Raw genomic sequence first — 27,856 nt, forward strand, 5'->3', positions numbered from 1 at the left:
AGTTATGAACTCATCGCGGGCAAGCGAGCGCTTTGAGATGCTTGGCCAACGCCTCCTAGATAGCATAATGTCGGTGCACTTCGATTCGTGACGTCATGTATACCTTGCTCGACTGCCATGGAATCTAATGTGGCACTCCCGAGTAAGCCACGGTGATTTTGGCGTCACCGCTTTCATCAAACCGGGCTTGGTAACGGAAATTCCGGTTCAAGCAGCATGATGTCATAAAGCAGAGTGCACAGGCCTGCTATTCTAGAAGGCGCTGGTTTAGCCTTGTTGGTAAGACACTCGGCTTTTGATGGTGGGGTCACAGGTTCGAAAACTCACTGCGGCCATCGTTTTTCCTTGCGAATTTATTTAGTTTTGTTAATGCGATTATTTCTTTATAGCGATTACCGAGGCGAAGTTAGAACGCACGCGAGAGCTTGCACGGATAACACAGGCTGCCGAGAGCGAGGGTGACGTGGCGTCGCGACGATGACCGCTCCCCTACCGCAACACCTGGCGTGCCATCGCAGCAGGAGGTGTTCCCTTTCGCCCGCTCTCCTCCATCGAGGTGCGCACGTGACGTGGAGTCGCAGCCAATGGGAATTTAGGTGCCGCTTCGTTGCTACAGACGCCGGCTTTTTCGCTCAATGGCCCGTTTGATCCTTTCGCATAGAAATAAATGGTTAACGGCAGCTAGGCGAAACCAACGACTTAAGGTTCCGTCAAGTGGCGCTCCTCAAAATATTTTTTATATTCCTGCCTAATTAGTTAATTAACTGAGATCATTTATTAAAAAAATAATTTTCCCTTTAGAGCCAAGTGCGGTTTGTTACACGCTGTAGAAGGGGTTCAGAAACAACCAATCCGGTTTTTTGTGGCAACGTACATGCTGCGTTGTGAATCTTTTCGGCGTTTAAAGAAACCCACACGAACATCAGGATAACAACGCATCCTTTTAAGGCGAAGCTTTCTTTGGCCCCTTTCCCGATTTTGGCATGGCGTCTGGGCTGTTGGGTCGGGCGCTATCTCGGCGGATACGCGAAGTGGCTCGTATAGCCCTTGTATACTGACCAAGCATGCGCACCTTTGTTGTGCGTAACAAAACATAACTTCCTACTTAATATCTTAACATATAAAGCCGGCTGACAGGCTGAAGGCACACTGATCTGTTAATGGAATGGCGAATTATATTTAGCGTCTTCTTTCATTTACTTTATTTTCTTTGATTGCGCCACTAAATATGGGCCATGGCGTGCGTGCCCAGTCTTGGACAATCCTCCAGAATGGACATATCTCACTACGATTGCTGCATAAAACCCGTACATATAATGTCGGCTCACAGATACCTCTAAAGCACAGTGGTCCGTTAATAGTATATTGATTTATATTCCACGGATTCTTTTATTTATTTAATTTTCTTTGAGTTAGCCATTAGGTATGTGTCACTGCGGGTGTGCCCTATTCTTGGCCAATCCTGCAGGGTGGGTATATCCCACGGTCACGCAAGAGGTGCAGAATCCCTAGATGTTTCTCGATACGTACTTGTCGTACTTTTCTGTGCATACACCTGTCATCTCGATACTTGCTTCAACAAGCATCGTAGTACATTGCCTTCGTATACGTCACACACTGTGCATCCGCCCGATTTTGAGTTTGCATTTCGGCAGAGCTTGTGAACGACGCAGAGCATAATGGGGCGCTCGACTCTGTTGCGCTCCCTATGCTGTTTTCCCCGCGTGGTTACCGTACCTCCTGTAATCCGGCTTCACCGCGTATCTAAGTGCCGGAGGCGGTCGGTGTAGTTGCAGGATAGTACGAGAGATGGCGCGAGTGTTGCGCTTTTAACGCCACTTAACGGCGGGGTTACTAGGGTGCAAAAGGGAGTAGCCTCTCCCTCTTTGGTTTGGGGTCGCGTGTGCGTCGGCACGCTGTGTGGGACCGTCTTGCGAGGCACCGTGCTGGACGAACTCGATCGTTCGAACGCACCACCGTTCGCGTGACTGTACACGCGACCGATTAGGCGTTGGTGTCCAGTATGGTGGTGAACATATTCGCTCGACATCGTGCCGCGGTGAGTCGGGCTTCCTCGATTCGTCCGCGCCCATCGGCATAGTATATTGGTAGTAATTGGGCGAACTGATATCGCTGTACGACAGGTGCAATAAAGACACTCGTGACTGTCTGCACTACTGTGCTGTCGTTCCTTTGTCTCAAGGGCACATTTGAGACCCCGCAGCATATACCTAAAAATTGCATGAAAATCAATTTGTGACCTTTGTGGTTGGTAAAGAAACATTCCGTGAGATTACACGTTGCGTAGGATGAAAGCAAATAAAATTGTACGCATCACCGCTTGTTCTAAACCATTTAGTTAAGCACTTTACTACAGCGCCGCTTCACATAGATTACAACATGTGCGTTGGATATGCATTTTGTTTTGTGCATCGTCTCTTAGCGATGTTTATCCCTAAATAATCAACATTTGATATTGTTTTCGCAAGAATTATGCAAACTTTGTTAATTATTCTATTCATAAATTATACCAGTCGTCCTTATCTATTTAGGTTAAAAACGTGGCGGAAGCAAACCACTCCGCGAGATTCTAGGTACCGTCATCATCTACATGAAAGGGAACATACTTTTTTTGTTAGAACAACGATAACTAATATCAGGTAATAACCCCGACAAAAGTGTCCATCTCATCTGGTCACCCACTCAGACAATACCAGACGGTAGCAATGAGGCGGCGCACCGCATGGCTCGAGAGCTTAGGGACCGAGCCTCGGTTAGCCCCGCCTCACCGACGAGTGGGAAGATCCAATGACGAGATTTCACGAAATTACAGAACAGCATAGCTTGCAGAGGCCCACATTCCCGCCGCCTCACCCAAAATTAAGCAAAAAGCAGTCTGTCGAATGGCGGCACTTACAAACTAGATCCTATCCGAGTCCAGCTATAATTCACTTATTACACCCAGATTTACACACGACTGCCAAGTGCAGACATTGCGACTCAAGAGCCACCCTAGAGCATATCCTATGGGAATGTACGGGTATACTACACAATAACAGTGATGCCGCCTCAAACAACGATAGCCTCCGCGCGCGCTGAGAGTCTACGTTGCTCAGGTCGGACGTGCAGCACCAACTCTGGGCCGTCCAGCGAGCCGAGGAAGCCGCCAAGGGCCAACAACCCTTGGCCGAAGCCTAGGTGGGGTCCAGGCCCACCCCACCAAACCGCAGAGCACACAATAAAGTTATTTGAATGAATGAACCATAACTCGGGATGCATGCGTTTCAATCTAGGAACTTGATGCATGACAATCATATTTCCTGTTGAACTTTTAGTATCGCGAAACACTTTTATGGAATGCGTGTTCGTTAAGCCCTTACGGGCGTTTAAAAAAATTTAGGTGTTCCGTTTCATATTGATGCCGACTGTTGCGTTCTATTGTGCTTTGTAGTCTGACAACTACAGCCTTCAAAATGCCGGACAGTCACGATCTAAATTCAAAACGCGTGCGATGTACTAAACAAATTATAAAATTAGAGATTATCCATGGAAACGGCACAATGGCCACCTCACCTGGGATACTGCGGACGCCAAGAACAGGAAGCCTATCATTGGAAGCAGTCTGCCGGTCACAATGACGGCGTTCCTCAGGTCTTCCTATCGAGTGCAAAAAAAAAAACAATTAAAACAATAAATACAGCTGCGCGAAGCATTAGTAGAAATGAGCCAATGCTATGAAGTCCAGTGAACATGATATGAATAAAAAAATGTTTTATTTGGAAACTCGACCAATCACTCCGCACAGGGCTGTCGAGGTTAATATTTTGGCAACGCAGAAATCTTTGGTGTAATGCCGGAGCTACTGAAATAAGAACTAAAGAGGTGGAAAGCAGAATAACAAAACTTTCTGAAATGTGCGAAAGTGCAGTTGAGTTTGACAGTCCAAAGACACTACACTGAAAGTGTAGCAATACCAGGAATCTGAATGATGATGATGATGATTTATTGGCATCCCCTTTGAAACGGGGCGGCGACAAATAGTCACCTAGCCTGCTTGATTTAATCAGGTATACTATACATGTTCTTTATCTTGCATTTTTGTATACCTATCATTATTTTTCTTTTTCAAAAATTTACCTTGTACCGCTGCCTATGATTTTAAGAGATCAGGTCGCATCCATCTTTTCCCTACTTTTTTTCCACCAGTACTCTAATCGTCTCTTGCTGATCTCTACGGCTGATCTGTTTATGTTTCCTTCCACTTTAAACCCAAGCGCTTCTGGGAGTTGCACGTTACCTACGGTTCTCGCTGGGTGGATCCCGTCGCATTCCATTAGGATGTGCTGAGTGGTCTCTGGATCTTTACTGCAGCATACACATGTCTCATCTAATTCCGAATATTTGTTCCGATATGTTTTCGTGCTTAGGCAACCGGCTCGAGCCTCAAATAGCAAGGCACTGCCCTTTGTGTTATCGTACAGAGTTTCCCTTCTAATTTCTTTCTTCTCATTCTTGTAAATCTCCATTGTCCTTTTCGTTTCCATTCTTTGCATCCAATTCACGGTCTCTATTTCTCTCACTTTCTTTCTGATGACCCCTGGTTGTCTATTTACAGTTTCGATTATCCTGTACTTGGTTGCCAACTTCCTTGACCTCTTCCTCCATTCTGTGTCCACGCTTTTCATGTAGAGATACTTGTGCACTTTAGCTGCCCATTTATTTTCATCCATGTTCCTGAGCCTTTCTTCAAAACTAATTTTGCTTTGTGCTTCTCTGACTTCAAAAGAGGCCCAACCCATGTCTCCATGCACTGCCTCATTTGTCGTATTACCGTGTGCTCCCAAAGCCAACCGGCCTACTGATCTTTGGTTAACTTCCAAACCCGCCAATATATCCGATTTTAAGCATATAATGGCATTTGCGAATGTTAGCGCTGGCACCATAACTCCTTTCCAGATTCCACGCACCACCTCATACTTATTGTGGCCCCACAGTGCTCTGTGTTTCATTAATGCTGCATTCCGCTTTCCCTTTATTTTCAGATTATCTTGGTGGTTGATTGAGTAATTCTTTCCTTCGTTTATGTGTACGCCGAGGTACTTATATTGCTTCACTATGGGTATTACTTGCTGTTGAATTGACACCACGAAGTTACTCGTGTGCTCATTAAAGATCATAATCCCTGATTTCTCTGTGCTAAACTTAAGGCCTAGATTTGTCGCTGCGTTCCCACAGATATTCGCAAGTATCTGTAAATCTTTTTTATTGTCCGCTAGTAGCACAATGTCGTCTGCGTACATCAGTCCAGGGATCTTCTGTTGCACCATTTGTCCATTACGCATGTAGGATAAATCAAAACCTAATTCGCTGTTTTCCAGTCGTCTTTCTATGCCCTTGACGTAAAGCGTGAACAACAATGGTGACAGAGGGCATCCTTGCTTCAATCCTTGGTGAATTCCCACCATTTCATTTCCTTTTCGGCCTTCCCATGCCACTTGTACTTGGTTGTCTCGATATATCTCCCTCAGCAGCTCCACGAAATCGTCATCTATGCCTTCGTATTGAAGAATATCCCACAACAATTCCCTGTCTACGTTGTCATAAGCTCCTTTAATATCTAGAAATGCTATCCATAAAGGTCTTTTCTGAGCTACTGAAATCTCTATGCACTGAGTTAGTACAAACATATTGTCTTCTAAGCGTCTGCCTGGCCTGAACCCATTCTGTAGTTCCCCCAATACACCGTTTTCCTCCACCCACTTCGACAGTTCTAATTTTATGGCTTGCATTGCCATTCTATATATCACCGACGTTACTGTAACTGGCCTGTACGAGCTCGTCTTATCCTTATCTCCTTTGCCTTTGTAGATAAGATTCATCTTGCTTTCACGCCATCCAACGGGAATATTCTTTGTTCTAATCACTTGCTCTATGGCATTAGTCAGCAGTGCCTTGCTTTTTGGACCGATGTTTTTGATTAGCTGTATTGGGATTTCATCGGGTCCTGCTGCCGTGTTGTTAGGGACATTTTCTGCTGCCTTTTTCCAATAAAAGCTTTCTATGCTGAATTTTGATCTCTCAGGCCTCACTGTTGTTGCTGGATCTGTTGTCTGAACTACGCTTTTTCTCGTACCGAAGTTATGCCTGATAACGTCTGTAATGTACCGCAGCGCATCATCGCCTTCATAGATGTGGGACATCACCGAACAGCGCCTCTAGCGGCCGCCTCTGAAAACTTGCGCATTTTCTATGGGAGAGCGTCGTTTTTCCCAAATAACTAATCATAGAAGCCATCTTTCAAAATATTACCGTGGAAATAGGCTCTAGGAGCATAGCCCGACATCTCATGCAAGCGGTACCATTACTTACGACAGAAAACCCGTTCCAAATTGCGGGCGTAGTTCGAAGTATGGGAGTCTATGGAAAAGGCCAAATTTTCGAGCCTTTTTTGGCCAGTAAAAAGCAATTTGCGATGAGCCTATTGAATCGATCGACGTATTATTGGGGATTTATCAACTTCAATGACTCGGCTTTTAGCTAGTTGCAGCAGCAACTCTTGAAATGGCAAAAAAGTCGTTCCAAAATCGCAGTTTTCATAAGAAGGTCGCAGAATTTACTGTGGTACGTATATAAACCTAGTTTTTGCCTCGGGCAGCACTCAAACCGATAGCCGAGCGTTCTGCGCGACCACCGATTAGGATCGCTGATACCACGATTGGCAGTTCGCAGGTTCGAAGCCAGCGGCGCCGCTGTTTTTTTTTATCACTTTGTCGCTGCTTAGTTTGGCCGTTTCCCGCCAGATGGCATATTCAGAAACGCAGGTCATTTAGTTGCGGTTCTTGTTTCGTTTCTTTCTACTGTACCAACGTCTTCCTAAAAAAAAATAGCTGGCTGGTTTCGTGAACATGCGAACGTGCTTCCAAACTTCTTTTGCACGTTAGGTGTAATGTATTTTAGACAATAAACCCAACTTTGTGTTTTCAAAGTTTATTTCTTTCTTAAGGCAAACATTTATGAGGACATTACTAAGAAATATTTTAGCCTATTCAGCTATGTCATGGAAAGGCGTGTTTGTGCGACTTTTGTTCAGACTGAAACGTACCACAAAAATAAATAGCTTCCCGTGAGTGCAATTAAAAGACGCAGAAGTAGAAAACTTGGCTGCAGCCCCAGACGTAGTATTCTTACAAAGGAATACAGAAGCTATTTGACTGAGTATATTTGCATTATATCAAAGCAGAATTTTTGCGTACCGGATCTTCGGTGCAAATGAAGGCTGTCCGAATTATTTATCAAGCTTTTTTGCTTAGTACAAACCAATACCTCGAAACATAAACATTCTATCCTCAATATGCCGCGCACGTGTCTTATCATTTGAACCATTCCCATATACCTTCACGAAATTCCCGAAATACTAAAGGTCTTCATATCCTTTTACCACAACGTACGCAGAAGAGTATTGGAAATACTGCGAAAAGACACCGGGGCGTGTTAATGTAGTTTGTCGTGTAAAAATAGAGAACTATTCCAATCACAGACCACACCTTTTTTGAGTTATGCCCACAAAGCGTTGCAAGAAGACATTTTTTTCGGCTAGAATCACCAAAGTTGCTATGGCATTCTGCTGTTCTGTTCTTAACTAACTCTATTGCAGAATCAGATCGCAGCACCATGATATAATTACTGGTACAATTCTTCAGTAATTCTGTAAGAATTTTCTACTACGCTAAATTTAACGTGTTTGGACAATTGAAGAAACATGAGAAAGGACCGTGAGGCTTGCAGAAATGTTCCCTTATTAGAATTGTTTATCACCCGTATCGGTACGGTGGTATTGTCATGATCACTTCAGCGTCCACGGACACCATTTATCACTCTACTGCCTGTAAAAAATATACAAAAGTGTCGTTCCTTGTGCGTGAGTAGCACAATCGCAGCTGATCCTTTCATATGGGCCCACTAAGCTACACCTTCCCTTTTCTGCCATGGTGCCACAAGAGATGACAATTTCACCCTTGAATTTTTCCCTTTCAGTTTCTAGAAAGTATAGGGACGTACACAAGACGAACAGGCGAAGTTTTGAAGTAGTCCTGAGATTTTAGTAAAACTTCATAGGCAATGTTATTATCCTTTATTTGTTTACATATTTATTACACCTGATTGGTGGTAATAATGACGTGCTACATAATAGTTCAGTTCTACTTAATAAGTGATGTCTGAGTCTGCTGTCCTGAAAATTAACCAGGTGTAAGCACTGCATGACGTTGGCTGGAAGGCCATTCATTAAAAAAAATGTGTGCAGAATAAAGAAAATGCAGGTGTTCAATCGCACAGTCGCCGCCAAAAGTTTACGCGGCCGAGGTTCTGCGAATAAGTTCATTTTCAACGCAGCTACCCCGCAGCCAGTAAAACTATGCAAAACTTTTGTTTTGTTTTCTCTAGACCAGTATACGCTGTAAATACGAATGCTACGATGCGTGACTAAGGCGTAGAAATATAAATATTTTTTCACCTTCCGGGGTACGAAAGCTTGTGACGCTGACTATACGTTCTGAAGGCGAGGTTGCTTTTTAGCTTATTCGTGATGACAAGCGCCGAGCTCTTGGTGATGGGATATTGGAGCGTAGAATTGTAGAACTTGTGCAAACTCAGGCGACTTCACGACGCAAACCTAGCGATAGAAGCTCAGCAGGAGGAATAAACATTTATTGTAGAGCCAGCACTTTATGATGGCCGGGCCTAAGCCACCCATGAGGGGACGTCGAGGGCTTGCCTCGCCGCCGCCTCACGGGCGTGCTGGGTCGCCCAGGTTTGGTCGTCGAGGGCGGAGCTCCGCAGAGCCTCACGCAACCTCGACGAGGGGGTCGTGGTGTTAATGTATGTGTACAGTGCTAGGCACTCCCACAGCACACGTGGAAGCGTAGCCGGTTGAGTGCCACAGCACCGGCAGTTGGGTGTACTGTAGATTTCAGGGAATATAAGGTGGAGGCGGGCGAGTGAAGGGTACGTATTTGTTTGTAGCAGACGCAGGGTGGTAGCCTGCGCCCAGCTGAATTTGGGGTGAGGTGGGGGAAAAGATCGGCACAGCATGCGTTTAGTTTATTAACACTGATCATAGATGAATAGTCAGAGTAAATGAATGTTACTGTCTAATTCTGGACAGACTCGAGTGTAACGCATACGTTCTATATCACGGTAGGTTCCATACTAATTCTATACTACGCATTGCTATTCGAATTTTGGCTTGTCTTAAGCCTACCGAGTTGCAAGTAATCAAAATAGGTAGGCAATTGCTTCTTGGGATGAAGCCGAGGCCATGGTAGATGTGATTAGTAATGCGGTATATGTGCGTAGGCTGACTGGCATTCTTACATGAAGTGCGCCAACGTACCTACGTAACGTCACGGTGAAAATTACAGAGCCCTTTATTGTATATATATTGAAGCCATCGGAGAGTGTCTTTGCTAAAACGTAATAAGTTCAATAATATCAGGACTGATTAGCCTTCTGTTAAAATGTTAGGAAAAATACCATATACGAAGTTCTATTTTGATTTAAATTGCAACGTTATCAGCGCTTCCAAAGGAAAGTGACTGTACAAGTCCATCTTTCTCGGGCGTTCATGTCACCTATAGGTGACATGAACGCCCGAGAAAGATGGACTTGTACAGGTACCACCGCCTGACACATGACCTTTATATTTTAAAATCTTCCCCGATGACGTCAGTTACGTTGCGGCAAAAAATAAATACCCTTTCTAAAGAATGAACCATAATAGCTTCCCGACAAAGCGCAGTACGTTGGCGTAAGTCGTCATTTGTGATAACGATAAGAGCGACAGCCCGTTGTTAAAAATGACTTGTCACTCCCCGGTTTTTCTTTTTTGCTCAAGGACGCAACTAAACCGTAGAAGGGTAATCCCTCCCTTCGCATGATGCTTGCGACCTTTCTGGTTCCGGGCAAGCGCATTGTTTGTGTATATTTCAGTTGCGCTTGGCATCGAAAGTCTTTAAGCTTTAAACAGCGAAAGGCTGTCACAGTAACTTCGGTAGCTATACGGAAAGCGCGGACAATCAGTCCACTTTCAGCAAACGCGCTCTCAAACAAGACATAATTGTGAGAAAGGGGCTCCTATATTACCCATAGCGAGAAATGTATCCAGAAATTACACCTCATTATCCCGATGTGTTTATGAGGCGCACTCTGCGGCCTGTATTCCGTATTATGCCAAAAAATATAGTTTGTGCAGTGTTAGTGTAGCCTAAACATAAAGCAGGAAATTGAAGTCATCACATCAACTATCATATATCATAAATTGAAAGAAATAAAACTGAAACTGTACTTCATAATACTCGCACTGCAAACTTTGATGCATGTGATTCATTTCAATTTCCTCTCTGTTCCAGGGTAGAAATAGTGCTGTTCAGTTGGTAAACACAGATTATTTTGCAAAATTTGATAAGAATTTTTGCCTCGAACATATGTTCCTATTGGTCATGCGCATTTCTCTCTATCGAATATATGGTCGAAACATCACAAAGTCGAATTGTGAATCATTTAAAAGTTAAACTGGCTTCTCCACATAGGGGAAATGCCGTAGAAATTTGAGAATGTAATCATACACAATCATTTGGTTACATAATCTTCCTGGCTATAGGCATGTAATGAAAAGTTCAAATGTATTACACGGCTTTGTCTTTTCGCGGCAATTTCTTCCACTGCATTTATAAAGTAATGTACGTTTTTTATTTTAGCGAGAGTTCAAAAACACATAGCAACTTATTACCAAAGCGATATGAGTTTCAAGAGCTCGTTATTAGGTTGTCATTTGAGCAAATAAGACGAGACACTTTCATGCACAGACACAATAAGCGGCTAAGAGGAACAGCTGACTAGTCATTCCAGAAGATAAACTGAGTTTAGCTATGTAGTGTTAAACTATGTAGCTTTAAATAATGCACATATTTTGTGCATTATACACAGAAATTTTCTGTGCATAATGCACAGAAATATTTAGGTCTTATGCTGTCAGAGGATGGCTCATGGTCATAACATGTTAATACCGTAGTTAGAAATGCATGGCATGCCCTTCACTTCTTGCAACAAAGTTTAAAACACAGAAGTATTAACGTAAAAGAGCAGCGTAAAAAACAAGTTTTACCAATGTTGGTGTAGGCATGCTCTGTGTTGAATGTGGTTTCTGATGTGCATATCCATGCTCCATTGGGTGAGCGTTAAAGAACCCCTGGTGGACTAAATTAATCCGGAGTTCCCCACCCCGGCGTGCCTCATAATCAGATCGTTATTTTGGCACGTAAAGCCCAACAATTAATTTTTTTGCATAATAATGCTTTCGAAAAAGTCCAATCCGTCGCGACACTGTTCGACCTGGGGATATACAACCGCTTTCTAAGTGCAAGAGGAAAAAATAACGTGACTGGATCCTTTTGCTTGAACAGGGAAGCAGGTTACGTCTTAAACTGCTTTACTCAATCTTTCATAATCATATTGACATGTATACATGTTTATCTTTCACCGGCTAACAAACGTTCAACGTAATCGCTAGGCACAGGATGCGCCTGCATGTATCGGAAGTCTCTCGAACGTTATCGATGCTTCTATCTATTGTCTCTTGTCACCAGCGCTCGTGTAATCTGATTGTATGAGCGCGGGAATTATCTAGAACTTTTTGGAAGACACACGGCTACGAAAGATTATTCTGGGACCTTCGATGACTCATGTATAAAACCCGACGCGTTTCGTCGCTGATCAGATTTCGACGCTCGCCGTCTGTGTTCGCCGCATTCGTTGTGCTTCGATTGTAGCTTGTTTTGTGGGCCTGCAAGGGTCCGCCGTCAACGCGCCACGTCCACAGCTTGGCGAGTGGCCACGTGACATCGCTGACTACCTCGCCAGAGCCCAGTGGCAACCACGACGACCCTCACGCTCGCCGTCACCAGGCCGCTACATCTCGCCGCATCGCCGGCTGTATGCCGGTCCAACCCGGGGCCGATCTCCCAGTCCTTACCCGGGAAACTATGGGAGATCGGCCCCGGGTTGGACCGGCTGTACGACGCAATGCTGAAGATACTCCGCCGCCGACGAACTAGATTCGCGTATCATCATGACGAGGTATCAGCATAGCGCCTGGCAAGAGCCTTGACGACAACACTTCGCCGCCGAAAGTAGACCTACCAACGCGACGTAGCAGCAGCGGAGCAAGCCGACGTAGCCGTGATCCGACGCCACGACTTAACCGTAACGCCAGACGACGGTCTACCAATCTAGACGTGCGATTCGATGGTCATAATGTCACCGCTCTCGTCGACACTGGAGCCGACTATTCTGTCTGCAGTGGCGAGTTCGCCGCCAAGTTGAAGAAGGTGAAAACGCCCTGTCAAGGACCAGATATCCGGACAGCGAGAGGACACCTAATAACGCCGGCTGGAATCTGCAAAGCGCAAGTCACGGTAAACAACCGCACTTACCCGGCGAGTTTCGTAATCCTGCAGAATTGTTCCAGGGATTTTATCCTAGGCATGGACTTTCTAAACCAACACGGTGCAGTCATTGACTTAAGTCCAAGTCGATAACGCTTTCAACGCACAATGCGATACCACCGGATACAAACATCAGTTACCATGCCTTGAATGTGCTAGAAGAACAAATCACCGTTCCGCCTCGCTCCAGCATAAGGATTTCCGTCGGTACCGAAGTGCCTGCAGACATGGAGGGCGTCATCAAGGACGATCATCACTTACTGCACGACCGTGAAATTTGCTAGAGGCATAGCTGAGCTACGTGCAGGGAAAGCAAGAGTGATGCTCACGAACTTCAGCCACGAATACAAGCACCATAACGTCGCCTACATCGACAAAATAGTACAAGCCAGCAGTGCTTTCGCCTTCACTGACTCTAGTACACCTGCAACGACGACTGTAGTATCTGAACCAACTTTCGACGTCAATCAGAACCTTCCCAGGCAAAAGAAAGAACAACTAAAAGCTCTACTCCTGCAATACAAGGATTGCTTCTCGTCGTCGTCAAAAGTTCGACAAACCCCTGTCGCCAAACACCGCATCATAACCGACGAAAATGTCCCCCCACTCCGTCAGAGCCCGTACCGAGTTTCGGCGCTCGAACGCGAGGCCATAAGGCAACAAGTTGACGAAATGCTACGGGACGACATCATCCAGCCGTCCAAGAGTCCATGGGCGTCCCCCATGGTGTTTGTAAAGAATAAGGATTTAACGCTAAGTTTCTGCGTCGATTATCGTCACCTCAATAAAATCACAAAAGACAGACGTATACCCTCTCCCACGTATTGACGACGCCTTGGATCGAATCTACAACGCAAACATTTTCGCCAATGGACCTCCAAACCGGCTACTGGCAAGTCGAAGTCGACGAGAGGGACTGCGAGAAGACTGCATTTATAACACCAGACGGACTGTTCGAGTTCAAGGTCATGCCGTTTGGTCTTTGCTCGGCACCAGCGACTTTCCAACGCGTCATGGATAATGTACTGGCAGGCTTGAAGTGGCAGACTTGCCTTGTCTATTTGGACGACGTCGTTACATGTGTTTGCCTCAAGCTTCGAGGAACACCTCCGGCGCCTTCAAACAGTTCTTCAAGTAATCAAGACCTCCGGACTCACGTTAAAGCCAGAAAAGTACCGCTTTGCATACGAGGAGCTCTTGTTTTTGGGCCACGTCATCAACAAGTCTGGAGTGTGCCCTGACCCACAGAAAACTGCGGCCATCACTGACTTTCCTCCGCCCACCGACACGAAGGCAGTCCGTAGATTCCTTGGACTGCGCGCCTATTACAGGCGAGTCGTCAAGGATTTTTCATGGATCGCTGAGCCACTGACGAACCTCACGAAGGCCGACGTCGAGTTCAAGTGGGAGACGCCGCAAGTCTAAGCATTTGAAGAACTGAAGCGACGCCTGCAATCGCCGCCACTACTTGCACATTTCGACGAAAACGCCGATACCGAAGTGCACACCGATGCAACCAGCGTAGGACTCAGCGCCGTGCTTGTGGAGAGGACTGACGGGCTAGAAAGGGTTGTAAGTTACGCTAGCTGGTCGCTGTCGAAACCGGAAACAAATTATTCCACACCCGAAAAGAGTGCCTCGCCATCATCTGGGCTACATCAAAGTTTCACCCCTACCTCTATGGCAGGCCCTTCAAAGTTGTGAGCGACCACCACGCCTTATGTTGGCTAGCTAACTTGAAGGATCCTTCAGGTCGCCTCGCACGATGGAGTCTGAGACTTCAAGCATTCGACATCACCGTCGTTTACAAGTCAGGGCGAAAGCACTCTGACGCCGACTGCTTGTCTCGTGCCCCCGTCGAACCGCCGCCACAGGACGACCAGTATGACGACACTTTGTCGGGACCCATCAGTCCTTGTCTACTTGTCTCGCGCCCCCGTCGAACCGCCGCCACAGGACGACCAGGATGACGACACTTTCTTGGGACCCAACAACAGTGAGCTGACCCGGAACTAAGGAGCCTTGTAGACTACCTGGAAGGCAAGACCGTCATTGTGCCCAAGGGGATCAGGCGAGGATTGGCGTCGTTTTTCCTGCAAAGCGACATTCTCTTAAAAACAAACTTCTCGCCTCTCCGAGCCAACTACCTCCTCGTGGTACCCTCAGCATTGTGTCCAGAGGTTCTGCAAGCTCTCTATGACGACCCAACGGCTGGACACCTCGGGTTTTCCCGCACGCTCGCGAGGCTACAAGAAAAATGCTACTGTCCTCGCCTCTCTGCCGAAGTCGCCCATTACGTAAGGACAAGCCGAGACTGTCAGCGACGCAAAACACCGCCGTCAAGGCCAGCCGGACTTCTACAGCCGATCGAGCCACCTCGCCGACCGTTCCAGCTGATCGGGATGGACTTACTTGGGCCTTTTCCGACGTCGACGTCCGGAAATAAATGGATCGTCGTAGCTACGGACTACGTCACCCGCTACGCCAAAACAAAAGCCTTGCCCAAAGGCAGCGCCGCCGAGGTAGCCCGATTCTTCGTTGAGAACACCCTCTTGCGTCACGGTGCCGCAGAAGTCCTCATCACCGACAGAGGTACAGCCTTTACGGCAAAACTAACTCAAGCCATCCTGCGATACAGCTACACAAATCATCGCCGGACCATCGCCCACCACCCGTAGATGAATGGCCTCACCGAGCGCCTAAATAAGACCATCGCCGACATGCTGGCAATGTGCGTCGACGTCGAACACAAGACGTGGGATGCCATCCTTCCGCACGTGAACTTCGCATACAACACGACCGTGTAAGAAACGACGCACGTGGCGCCGTTCAACATGGTCTACGGAAGGAACCCGGCAACGACGCTTGATGCTATGCTACCGGACGTCACCGACGCAGAAAATCTCGACGTTGCCACCTATTTGCAGCATACCGAAGAAGGTCGACAGCTCGCCCGCCTCTGCATCAAGAACCAGCAGAGGACCGACAGCCGACACTACAATCTTCGACGACGCTACGTGGCGTACCAGCCCGGCGACCGTGTTTGGGTCTGGACTCCGATACGCCGACGAGGACTTAGCGAGAAACCGTTGCGTCACTATTTCGGACCATATAAGATAATCCGACGTATTGGCGCACTGGACTATGAGGTCGTGCCAGACGGCATTTCGCACAGCGCGCCGGGCTCGACCTGAAGTAATCTACGTGGTGCGTCTTAAGCCTTTCTACGCCCGCTAAAGAACTTCCGTACTTTGTTACTTTGTTATTGTTTGTGGTTGTTTTTTCTCTCTCTCTCTGTCTCTCTCTCTCTGTACGCGTGGTTTTGTTTTCGCTTTCTTTTTATAGCACCGGGACGATGCTTTTTAAGGGAAGGGTATTGACACGTATACATGTTTATCGTTCACCGGCGAACGCTTTTCACCAGCTAACAAATGTTAAACGTTATCGCTAGGCACAGGACGCGCCTGCATGTATCTGAAGTTTCTCGAACGTTATCGATGCTTCTATCCGTTGTCGCTTGTCACCGACGCTCATGTAATCGATTGTATGAGCGACGCGAAGTATCTAGAACTTTTGGGAAGACATGTGCGTACCAGTGATTATTCTGGGGCCTTCAATGACTCATGTATAAAAGCTGATCACCGCTGATCAGATTTCGACGATCGCCGACAATATTCGCCGCTTTCGTTGTGCTTCAAGTGTAGCTTGCTTTTGTGGGTACATGTTCGCCCCATAAAGAATCAGTTTCGCCATACACAGTTTTACGACTGTTTACTTCAACGTCACTACTACGTAACGGTATGGGAATCTGCTGATCAGACTATCTGAAGTAGAGAATGCACGGGCCGGTTTTTCAAGTCCGGGCCTGACCCGAGCCCGAAAGTACCATACTTTAGCCGGCCCGGTTCTGTTCGACCCATTAGCCTTTTTGCCTATACGAAGCTAGCTCGAGTTCTCGATTATTGTGAAGATACTGTCATGTGACCAACGGCTGCCGGGTGGTCTTCAAGCTGCATCAAAGCAGGTTTTTGTCCTGCATCCCTTCTTGCTGGTTACTTGATAATTTAACTGTGAGAGAAATAAACATTTGAAAACTAGCCGAACACGCACAGATTATTATGTGAATATTTGGTATGAAAACAAACCACACAATCGACAGTTAAGAAAATAGGGAGGGATCAGGCTAACAACCACCGGGAGTGGCAGAAGCCCGGCTTACATTTAGGGATGAAGTTGTAGAAAAGCACATCGGCTGATCACCATGCTCATGCTTTAAAGAGTGCGGCAACATACTATAGCAAAGGCATAGGTGAACACTACCGCACACGCCACGGCTCGCCATTTAATCTCACTTTTGAATCTGATATAGTCATTCGGATACAGTGATGGAACTCGAGCCAATAATTTTGGCGCCAATGTAAATTTAGATACGCTGGTTACTGGCTTTCAGGAATGCGATAATACACGGCCACTAGAAGCTTTTTTTTCATTAAACAGAAATTGTTGACCGACAAGGCTAACGCTCATCATATTTTCACACGGAACATGCCATTTTTTATTGCTTTGTTCGGCTTTATTATGATTATGCCAATTTTTTAATCGACAATTTAGGCATTCCTGTTTAGAAATATATGCAAATTTAGACTCTGTCTAATTGTGTTTTAGTACAATGCATCTACAACGTAGGCTTTCCTTGTTTTTTTTTCTCCACCAGATTAAAGTATGATCTGCTTGCTTATTCACGTAAATTCGCAGACAACGCACCTAGCACTACAAAAACATATACAAGGCTGCGAACACGAGGGTCGAGCCACTTAACGAGTGGAAATAGCATTCAAAATAAAAATTTACTAAGGCAATATAATGCTCTGCATTTCTATTTTGTTTTTCATATTCCCCTCCCCAATGTTGAGAAATTTTGCAGCATCCGCGTAGACTTAAAGCATTTGTCTAAGAACAATATACACTTGAAAGTCTCAGTTTAATTAGTTGGACTAATTGTGAATTAACCTACGGCAGAATATTCAACTCGCTTGAAAATATAACAAAGAAAATTAATGGAAACCAGTAGTAAGTTGCCCTGTGCCTTAAGATACAAAAAAGTTGCAAATTAACGTTTCAGAATTTATTTGCTACAACTTTATCGAGGTACTCTAAGTAATTCTTGAAAACTTATTTAATTTTTGTTTTTCCTTTAAAATGATCGCGCCGAAAATCTAGATATTTTTGTGCAGCAACAAAATATTGCAGCCGAGTCTGCCTCTAGGCACGTTTTCCGCTCTTGAAAAATGTAACGAACTCTATCGAAACTCATCTCATTGATTCCCGTTAAGGATAGCTCGGATACCTGAAACAGTCTAATGAATGTTTTTGCAGCGAGTCTCACACCAATCCAATAGTTTTCCATTTCTTTAGCGCGACTGCAATGCATATATATTTCTAACTCTTTGTCAGGTTGATTCGAATCTGTGATGCCTAGCAACTCTTGAAGTGTGCCTTTGGCCGCTATTCCCACCCATCCAAATGTGTTTCCCTTTGTCGGTAGGCGGCGCCGCTGTCGAAATCATACCGCTACCTCCATCAAACTTCGGGTCGTCCATCACATGCCTGAGCACGATCACCTCTAGGAATTCGAGGTGTTAATAGGCTGGGAACAATGTAGACAAGAGTTCGTTAGTGTCGCGAAGACGAAAGTATTCCTGCAGAACCCATGTTAAGATGAGTATCGAAGTTGATGCGGTTAACATTCACACAATCTAGCGAGCAAGAAGCGACACACCGTGTTAGCTAAGGCACCTTTATTTAGAATCCGTAGTGTTTCACCTGATGGTTCAAGTGATTCGGCTATATGCGGCCATGCACTGTCTCCCTGATTGACCCACTTTGTTATGACCATCGCTCGCCAATGTTACCTCACGATGGTAGAACAAGGACCGCAGGCCGACGGTGCATGCAGTGACGACGATGGAATTACGAGGTAGGAATGATGTCGATAGAAGGACGAAGGCATATAAGGAGGACGGCATGACGACAGTGAGATGATTCTGAAGTGATGGCGATAAATAGTTGTGACGGAATACAATGCCATGACGCCGGTGTTGTAATCTCGATTGATTGACAATAATTGCACAATACTAGCGGACTGAAATTTTTAGCCAACCATACACGCTTCTGCATAACATACCAGCCTTCTCCCTTTCTTTTCTCCTATTCCTTCCCAAGACGCTTTACAAACATATCCTCGGCCGTTGAGCTCAGTACGCCGGTGCTGTAGCCCATGAGGCCACGATCACACTTTACAAACGTATCTTGCCAACAAGTATATTATTCAAGCTCGAACTTAGGGGGAACATTGAGCTTTGGGGCTACTATCGAAATACATGGGAAGACGGCAATTGTTTCTCAAAGCAACCAATGCACCAAATCTTGTGAGTTATGTTGAATTTAGAAAAAAAAGTTAAGGTGTAGTGATTGCAGAAAGGGATATTTTATTATAGGCTGTCTACTTTTCTTACGTCAAATTTTAAACAAATGCCAAATTTCGAAAAAGAAAACTTATAGAGCTATGTACCTCAGCAGCTAAAAATGATATCGGAATTCTGTAAACTGCACCTAATAATACATCCAAAGCGGATAGCAATCATATATCATACACCATCCTGAAATATACCACTATGTTGTGAATGTTGCATTTGCAAAACCCTTCCAAACATTATAACAAATTCACGTAAGTTTTAAGGTATAGCAAAAAAATTGTTCGCTTTTGATGCTCGAACGGGTGCAGTTTATAGAAATGCCATATTTGTTTTTAATGGCTGACTTGCGGATTTGGAAACTCCATGCTTCTATTTTTTTTTCAAATTTACGAACATCCTGCGATTCTTTGAAAACATTACACGACATTTATAAACAAAAATTCTATTTGCTGCAGTCTCTGCAATTTAATTTTCCCTCTTAATGCAACACATTTCATTCAAATCGTTTCAGCGATTTTCTCATAAAATCATTCCTGCATTTTACGTCTATTTGAGAATCCGGCATCGAAGATAGGCCCGAGCTAAAGCTTCCTCTTAAACAATGGATCACGCGAGTTCTATAGGAAACCCATGAAACAGAACCGTGACGTATATGCAAGGCCGTGGCCACAGTGGAGCACAAATAAGGAGTCTGCTCAAGGAAAAAAAAATATATTCAACGGAAGCTTCGCGGGAGCCTTTATCTCGGCCAGACATCTCTCCAGAATGCGCACGAGCTTTCTAGCCAGGTGTCTAGCAAAACCGTCGATTCATTGTCAGTAGAGCAAGTAGCTGGCCGTCTTCGAGATAACGCTGATACACAAGCGCGCTCGTTTCCAAGCACCGAGGTGAAGCGACAGCTTCAGGGTGTGTTTCTTTTTATTGCGCTTTCTTTAGTTGTGCGTCATAGATACGTCATAGCGGGAATTTCGAATTCTTTAAGGTCGATACGCCACGTGGTGGCGAAAAAAAGAAACTGTACGAAATGTCCCTAATTCCTGGTATTGATATCTGGGATTGTAATTACAGAACTTTAAGAATTGGACAGCGTAACTTGAGACAAAAAATAGAGACGAGATGCGCACCGTGTTATCTCAACTAGTGCATTAAACTTCCAAATGAAATGTATCTCATGATCACTTCGCGCGTACCGGACGTATCCCTCAGAAACGATAAAAAAATCGGGGTAGCTTGCACTAGTGGCGCAAGGATAAAGACACAGCGCAGTTGATCGGTTCCTAGCTGGTCATGGCTATACGAAGTGTATAATCATTTCCACGTGGTCCCTGGCATTGGGGAACGCCTCGCGAAGCCCTTGCAGTCCGGGCACACGTAGGGTAAATGGGGCGAAAGCTATGCACAGTGTACGGGCGGCCCGCAGCAGACGAAACGCCGGGATGACGTCACGGCGCATGCGCAGTAGCGCGCAGCTGGTGGCAGCTCGGCCATGCCGCGGCCAGAGGCGTCTGGTGCAGTCACGGACACCGCGAGCATTCGGCGCTAACGCGGGGAAACGGAGAAGCGCGGTTGGCGTCGGCAGCACCTCTGCGCGTTGCCTCGCTGGTACTACAGTGCGTAGAATATATACTTATATTCTAGGCACTGTACTGGTGCTGCTACAATTTGTTTCTCTCTCTTTCTCTCACTCTCATTTTCTCTTTCTCTCTCGCGAGCATAGCACGCGACGCTTCGCGACGTGGTTGCTAGGCAACGCAGCGGCAGGCAGCTGCGGCGTCGCTGGTTGCCATGGCTACGGCGCGGCTGGCTTTTCGTGAAACGCGCACGTTTTACGGCTGGCTTAAACAGTTTCGCTGTTAAAGGGAAGTACCTCGAATTGTGGTGAAAGCATGCTACGCTGCTTACCTCGCAGTCGGCTCTTTCGGGCGCAATGTCGGAGTTAACCTGAAAAGTGAGACAGAAAAAACATGCCGAGGAACATGTGACTGCATGCTTGAGGGTGAAGTTTTCATTCAGGGAGGGAAAAAAAAAAGGTTATTTTCCTCAGGCCCATGTAACCGTGGGTCTCGGGCATTTATCTTGTACAAAATTAAACCAGAAGCGATGTTCTAAAACCTTTGGTTCTAACGTAATGCAAGACGCACGTGGCGATGCAAAACAGTGGTTTATTTGCTTTGTTGCCATTGGTCTTCGAGCAAATTGACGCTACTTTGTGCAACACTGTTGTGCCATCATCGTCGACGAAGAACGCACGTGAAGTACAATGCAAATTCAACGAGATAACGCTGAAATTTAACACATCCGGCCACTAGACAATCCTAAACTTTCATCTTTCGTTTTACTTTATTTCTAGGTAAATAATTTTTAGGTGTACAGAGGAGGCTCTGAATTGCACATGCTGAATGAAAGTGATTTTGTCCGCTTACATGTTGATGTTACTACATATATCTGCTCGTGCCACTCGATCAAACAGTAGGTTCTGCAGGTTGATAAGGAAACTGTTGGCGATGAGAAGTGCCTATAAAATGCTGCTATGCTCACGTAGGGGCAAAATTATAGAATGAGGAGTTCAAGAGCAAATTATGACTAGAACTACTTCACGCGGCATTTTTTCACGCTACTTTACAATCAACGCAGAAAGGAAAGAGTATGTGTAGAGCTCACGTCAAGGTTTCAGCTCGGACTTTTCTCAGAGTGTGTGAGAAAGTGACACTAAAGAGAATGATGGAAGAATAATTAAATTCAATTAATGAAATTTTGGGGTTTTACGTGCCAAAACCACGATATGACTGAGGCGCGCCGTAGTGGGGGACTCAGGGTTAATTTTGACCACGTGGGGTTGTTCGTGCACCCAATTCACATGTACGGATGTTTGTGCATTTCACCCCCATCGAAATGCGTTCGCCGCGGCCGGTATCCGATCCCGAAACCTTGGACTTAGTAGCGCAACACCAAAGCCACTACGCCACCACGGTGGGTTGCAGCAAGATTTCAAAATTAGTCCTTTACAAGTATATTTATGTAATAAGATTCTAGATTTTCTGGTGAAAAGATCTTCTAAAAGAAGCCCGAGTAAGCGTAACATACGAGGGAGAAGATGGTGGTAGTTGTGCTGTCTACCAGGCGCTTAGAAATGGCGGCAATCTCTATTGAAACGGTTTCGAGCGCAGTAAAAAAAATTTTACTCGGCCCTCGTATTTCACTGAATCGATAGCCATTAAGTATAATCGTGAATATTTTTCTGGTGATGATCACAGATACATGCGAATTTATAGGACTGAATTCTGAAGCTGCATAGAAAGCCTTCCGAAGAAGCTGTCGCTCAGATTCCCCCGGCTCAAGTATATAGGTAGCGGAGAAAAGTATTGTTTTTTAGGGAAACGCTGTATGAAATCGGAATGAGATCGGTTACATAAAAAGGTGCATTTAAGTTTTATTACGAACAATCATTTTATCTAGGTTTAGTAACATTTTATTCCTGAAATTGAGCGAAATTGTGCAGTTTTCAAAATTTTTAAAAAAGACCATGACTTGACTAAGCACAAATACTGACTAAGCACAAACAGAATGCTGACCACCGTGGTTTAATCAAGATGCACATAGACGAAATACATGGGCATTTCTGTGTTTCCCGGCAAAGCTTTTTGAGCACAGTACACGTTATCACGGGAGATTAACGCTCCGAAATGAATATTAAAAAAAATCAGACGAACACTTTCAACAATTAATTCTAAGTGTAGATTATCCTCCGTACATATGAGAAAGGTTTTGAAGCAGGAACGTTAAGCTGTTTGCTTATAACAATGAAAAAAAAATGTATTGTACTGATCGAAAAACTTTTAAAATCTGCCCCGACGATAGTTCATTTCTCGCGACCGTCTATAAAACACGTAAACTCTAAATCTGCACATATTTCTGTCCCGAAGCGCACTTTATATGTACTACGTATCGTTCAGTATTTTGCAAAAGGTGGACGTCCCTCGGCAAGCGCAAGCAAATAAAAAATTTACCAATTAACACAACTCTTACATTTTCGTACAGCAATTCGCTGAATTTTTTTTTTCAATTGATATCTTGATATTTGTGGTAGTTCCTCAACGAAACTATTTTTTTGGATATATCATTTAAGTCAAAAGCTCACTTTAGACGAACTCCTTAATCTCCTGTAAAGCGCCTGAATCCACCGTACTTTCATAATTCTGCCCAAACATGACATTTGGTCATGCCAAATATCCCTATGAACTTTTAGTGCGCCAGCTACAGCGGTCCTTTAAGTGAATTTTCTTTGCCAGTTAGAGGGGACAATCTGCATCACATCTGGTCGCAATACGAGCTTCGCTGTAGTAAAACACTTCGCGTTGTCATGGAACTAACATTCGCTGTGCAGGCGCTTGTGCTAACCGCCGACTCGCACCACCTACTACGTGGAGAGACAGTAACGTGGCGAATTGATAGATATCGCGGTGAATGCATCTGAAGTACGGTATATTCTTGACGTACCCATGTCCTGAGCAAAAAGCTTGCCAAAGCAACTCCGACTTCAGCCAGGGCGAGGACTCCGAAGATAATGTCCAACTGAAGCAAAAGATATCACGAGAAGGGTCAGTGTTGCAAAAAAAAAAAGGCGTGCTTGAAATTGCGCAGTGCACGACTTGCTTGGTCAAACCACAAGTGTCTAGAGGCTTCACGTAGGCTATTCTAGTGGAATGACAAATGTAATCATCATCATCAGCATGGCATATTTATGCCTACGAATTATGCCTACGCTTGCGATTTTTCTAATTTAATCACACCACCCAACTTTCTGATGTCCTCGACTGCACTTCTTTTCTCTAGGCACCCATTCTGTAACTAGCAGACCACCGCTTATCGACCCTACGCATTACGCTACTGGAAAGCCTCATTTTTTTCTCATAATGTCAACCGGAATGTCGGCTACTCCCTTTTGCTCTCTAGTCCACACCACTGTCCATCTCTCTTAGAGTTTGGCCTGGCATTTACCGTTTCATTGGTCGTTGCGCAGCCCTTAACTTCTTTGTTACTTTGTTATTACCGGCAGAATTGAATGTTTGCACACTTTTACTTTTTTGTATAGTTGCGGTAAACTCCAGTTCATGACTTCCTAATGCCTGCCGTACGCGCTCCAACCCCTTTTTATTTTTCGGTAAATTTTCTTCTAATGTAGAGGCTGACTGCCAATCACGAATTCTTGTTCTCGAAAAGACATGCATTGCAACGCCTTTTCAAGGGTTTCTCAACCGATCCTGGCCAAGAGTACATTTCTGTTAAAACTTCAGATATCATACAAAGCCGCAGAGCGGGAATTGATCTCGTTGCCGAGTTACAGACACGCACGCACGCAATCAAAATTATTCATATCTCACGATTTCACTGGTATGCCAAAATCGCTCGTGTTGTTAAAGTGTTTTCGCTTCATGACCCGCAGCTAAGCTTGTGGAAGCGATGGGCAAGGTTGCTCCCGAATTGAAATAGTTACAGCGCTTCACTAGCCCTCCTCAAGCTATATAGTTTCGTTATGATGTGCGCCTGCTAGAACCTGCCCGAGTGAAGATGTGCTTTGTAAGTAAGTCCACATTGCGAGAATCATAAAGAGCCTTACTGAAGCGGAGTGACTAGTTCTTTTGAGCGGCGGCGTAATCCTTCACACGACCTGAAGTGAAAGAGCGTTGAGTTAGGGCAACCCCGAACACGACGGCTCTGTCATGTCCTATCGAAATTGCAGTTTGGCTTCATAAATTTCGTTTGATGGCAGCTTTAACCTAACCCGTTCTATCGCCACATTAGATCGCCTTTGAGAAATATGCTACCATGTTCTAAGTAACGAGCAGAAATAATCAACGATGGAAGTTAGCAAGAGAGCTGGCTGTACTGGACTTGAAGAAACAAACCATGCAAAATGCGCGGTGGTCGTTCTTTCATAATTAAACGCTGAAGCAAATGTGCTCACGAGGGTTTCGACAGGAATTTAGGGCTCAGGAGCCTTTCCCGAAGCGTATCCCCTCTGAAGAAAGCGGAACGCCAGGCCGGGGTACACTTGTGCCCATTTGAACCAGAGGGTACCCAGTGGCTGTGGGAATCAAACCCACAACCTCCCGCAGCCGAGGCGGAAGCGGCGAAGTTAAGAAATTTGGAAACTTTGTTAGTGCTTATTTTCCCTAAGGTGCTTGCAGCTAGCTTATCGGGGCCATTCTTGAAATGTGTGTTTGCTTTTTTTCGACGGGATATCACTGCGTCAAGTAATCGCCCATGATTTGCAAGGTTTTATTGCAGAAGTATACTCAAAATGACGAGTAGAGCCGATATTTCTTTTGGAGAATAAATAAACGCTTTTATTTTTCAAATAGAGAAAGAGGGGCTTTCGGAGAAAAAAGTTGCCCGTTGCAATATGACAGAGCGCCAGGCCTCATACAGTTCGGTGGCGAGTGCATGCGGAGAAGCGTGAACCCACAGGCATAACATGTGATTGGAAAGAAAGACATGCAGAGCAAGCACATAACAAAATGTTCACTCTGGGAAATACAACATATATATTGCGAATACGACATAGAAGTGCAATAACAGAACAAGTTAAAGAAAACAAGTCACAACAAGATGACCATTCAAACTCATCAATGCGTGGTACCAGAAATACACTGGTCACTTACACAGCACTCAAACGGAACGCGCTCGAAGAAAATGCAATAGATAAGGGCCAAAGCAAATCAACAGTGAATAGGAAAAGCACGCAACAAGATCACAAGAAAGATACGCTAAATGATAGCACTACGACTAATCACAATTGCATAAAAAATGTGTGAAAAAATATGGACGCAGTTTCGACATTTATGCCAAGATAAGCAAAGTGATTTAGGATTGTTGCTATCTGGAATGATGGCGACAGATTAGCGCACTTTGTCAGACAGCGGGATCGCGTGACAATGTGAACACGTTTGCGTCATTGACCGCCATGGTCGAGCTGAATGACTCTTGTGGCTAGCAATTTCTTTTACTGCCTTACGGCGTTTTTCTAGATTTAGCAGGTTAAAAAAGTGTGTACGCGAAGAAAGCGACAAACCAAGATTAGCTGTGTCCAGTCGTAGCCCTTTCCGTACGTGATCCCAGGTTTGTAGTTAACAGTGCTGTATCGCAGGCTGTACAAGTCTATGCAGCAATATCATTTTTTAAAAGGAAAACTGGCTAAATACAATGAAAAACATCGCAGTATCGCCCGAAAGGCGAAAGCATCGATTGCGATAGCAAATTAGTATACAACAATGCGAAGTAAGTATAGTAGTTTTATCGGTCGTACAAAGTTGTAAACATTCGCTTACTAACTAAATTAACGAGCACGGTGTCATGCGCGCAAAGGTAAACATGAACACACCTTGCTCGATGGCCGCGGACACTCGCTGCCAAAACGCTGGAGTGAGCAGCGCGGCGGCAGCAGCAGCGAGCGAATTGACCTTCGTGCCGTCTCTCGCTTTAACGCGAACTAAGCGTCGAAAGCACACCGCATAGGAAGCCATCGGCACTGGGCGCATGCACTTCGTTCACATCGCAGATCGCTTTGAAGGTAAGGCCCGCGTGGGCGCGCACTTTGTCATCGCAGATCGCGTTCGCCTTGCGGCCGTAAGCAGCAGCAGCCGCCGCATAGAACTCCCCCCCTCGCTTCCACCCAGTGCCTCGTGCGCGAGAAGGCACGCTTCCGCCCCGCCTTCCTCCCTCGCGAGCGCAAGATTTGGCCGCGATTCGTCCGCTGACCCTCGCAAGCTTTCACTCACACATCACAGCGTACGGCGCGCGGCGACTATGTTATCGTGTTTGGACTTTATACGGAACATCATGCCGACGGCGATGCCAACGGCAGAAATGGGATTCGAGTGTCCATATAATTGCTATCGCAATAAACATATTTGGCGCAGAAATAGTAACAAATAGTGCAGGTCTGTTCCGCATATGAATGGAAATGAGCGCCGCGGAAAGCTCCATTACTTTTACATTGCCAAGATACGTACGCCTTCCACGCAACATTAGGAGACATCACCAATTAGGTGATGACTCCCACTGCTGTGAGGTCTACCGTGTTTGTGGAAAATTACAGTTACACAGGAATGAGCCGGGGACCATGCACGGAATGGAGCCTTAGCAGTTACGCATGCGGTGGCACGCGGCGAGCTAGGAGACACCATGCAATATTTGCAATATTTCTGCTTCCTCCAACCTTAACAAGCTGCACACAATCGCGTCTGGAAACGCTACAGTGTGCGTGCATTCAGCGTACAGAATTCATTTGTGGATCGCATGCTATAATTTTAACGAGGTTTAGTAAATTGTGCGCATTTTCCCTGTGCTATATCGTCCTCGGTTTTCTGTTTCCCATATTTTCATTGGTGCCGTTCCCAAGCCACTTCCACTTCTGGACGCTTGTACATGCCTGCGTGTTTTTTTTGTTTTGTTTTACTCTTTTGCATAGTGGTATATTTTATCTGTTTGCAAATATTATGTGAGGAACGTTAACCTTATGTTGGCGGCAGTATTTCCAAGCAATACATAAATAAAAATATAACTGGTTAGTGGTTCAGCGGTTAGCAAGCCCCACTGCATGCTAGCCCCAACTGGCGGTATGTTTTTTTTTGACATAACTAGAACACCATGACATGCATTTAAATTAACTTTTGTTAGTTGCCAAGGGGTCTCGCTGGATCGCTGATTTCTTTCTCAAATTAGGCCTGAGAAAGCGAAGGATAATTACGCCTTAAAAAGGTGCACTGAGACTTATTGATCAAAAACTTTGAGAGAAAAGCTTGGCTTAATTTTACAGGTGTACACGGCAGCTTCCGATTACGCGAGGGACGCAGCAATAACTGGCGACTTAAAGCTTCA

At 45.3% G+C, this 27,856-nt stretch overlaps 1 protein-coding gene across 4 annotated transcripts in view; it reads right to left on the reverse strand.

Moving 5' to 3' along the window:
- Positions 1 to 27,856, reverse strand: part of LOC119450658 (uncharacterized) — a 67,395-nt gene that overhangs the window by 32,342 nt on the left and 7,197 nt on the right. For all 4 annotated transcript variants that reach the window (XR_007466502.1, XM_049666117.1, XM_049666120.1 and 1 more), the window contains exons 3-5: positions 23,474 to 23,548; positions 20,879 to 20,917; positions 3,574 to 3,657 (exon numbers count right to left, since the gene is read on the reverse strand). Coding sequence is in view for 3 of the 4 variants with exons in the window: in XM_049666117.1 (XP_049522074.1) it covers positions 3,574 to 3,657; positions 20,879 to 20,917; positions 23,474 to 23,548 (198 nt within the window). In the remaining variant the exon portion in view is untranslated. The remainder of the gene's footprint in view (positions 1 to 3,573; positions 3,658 to 20,878; positions 20,918 to 23,473; positions 23,549 to 27,856) is intronic.

Source organism: Dermacentor silvarum, chromosome 4 (genome assembly GCF_013339745.2).
Source record: "Dermacentor silvarum isolate Dsil-2018 chromosome 4, BIME_Dsil_1.4, whole genome shotgun sequence".
NCBI classification, from domain to species: domain Eukaryota; kingdom Metazoa; phylum Arthropoda; class Arachnida; order Ixodida; family Ixodidae; genus Dermacentor; species Dermacentor silvarum.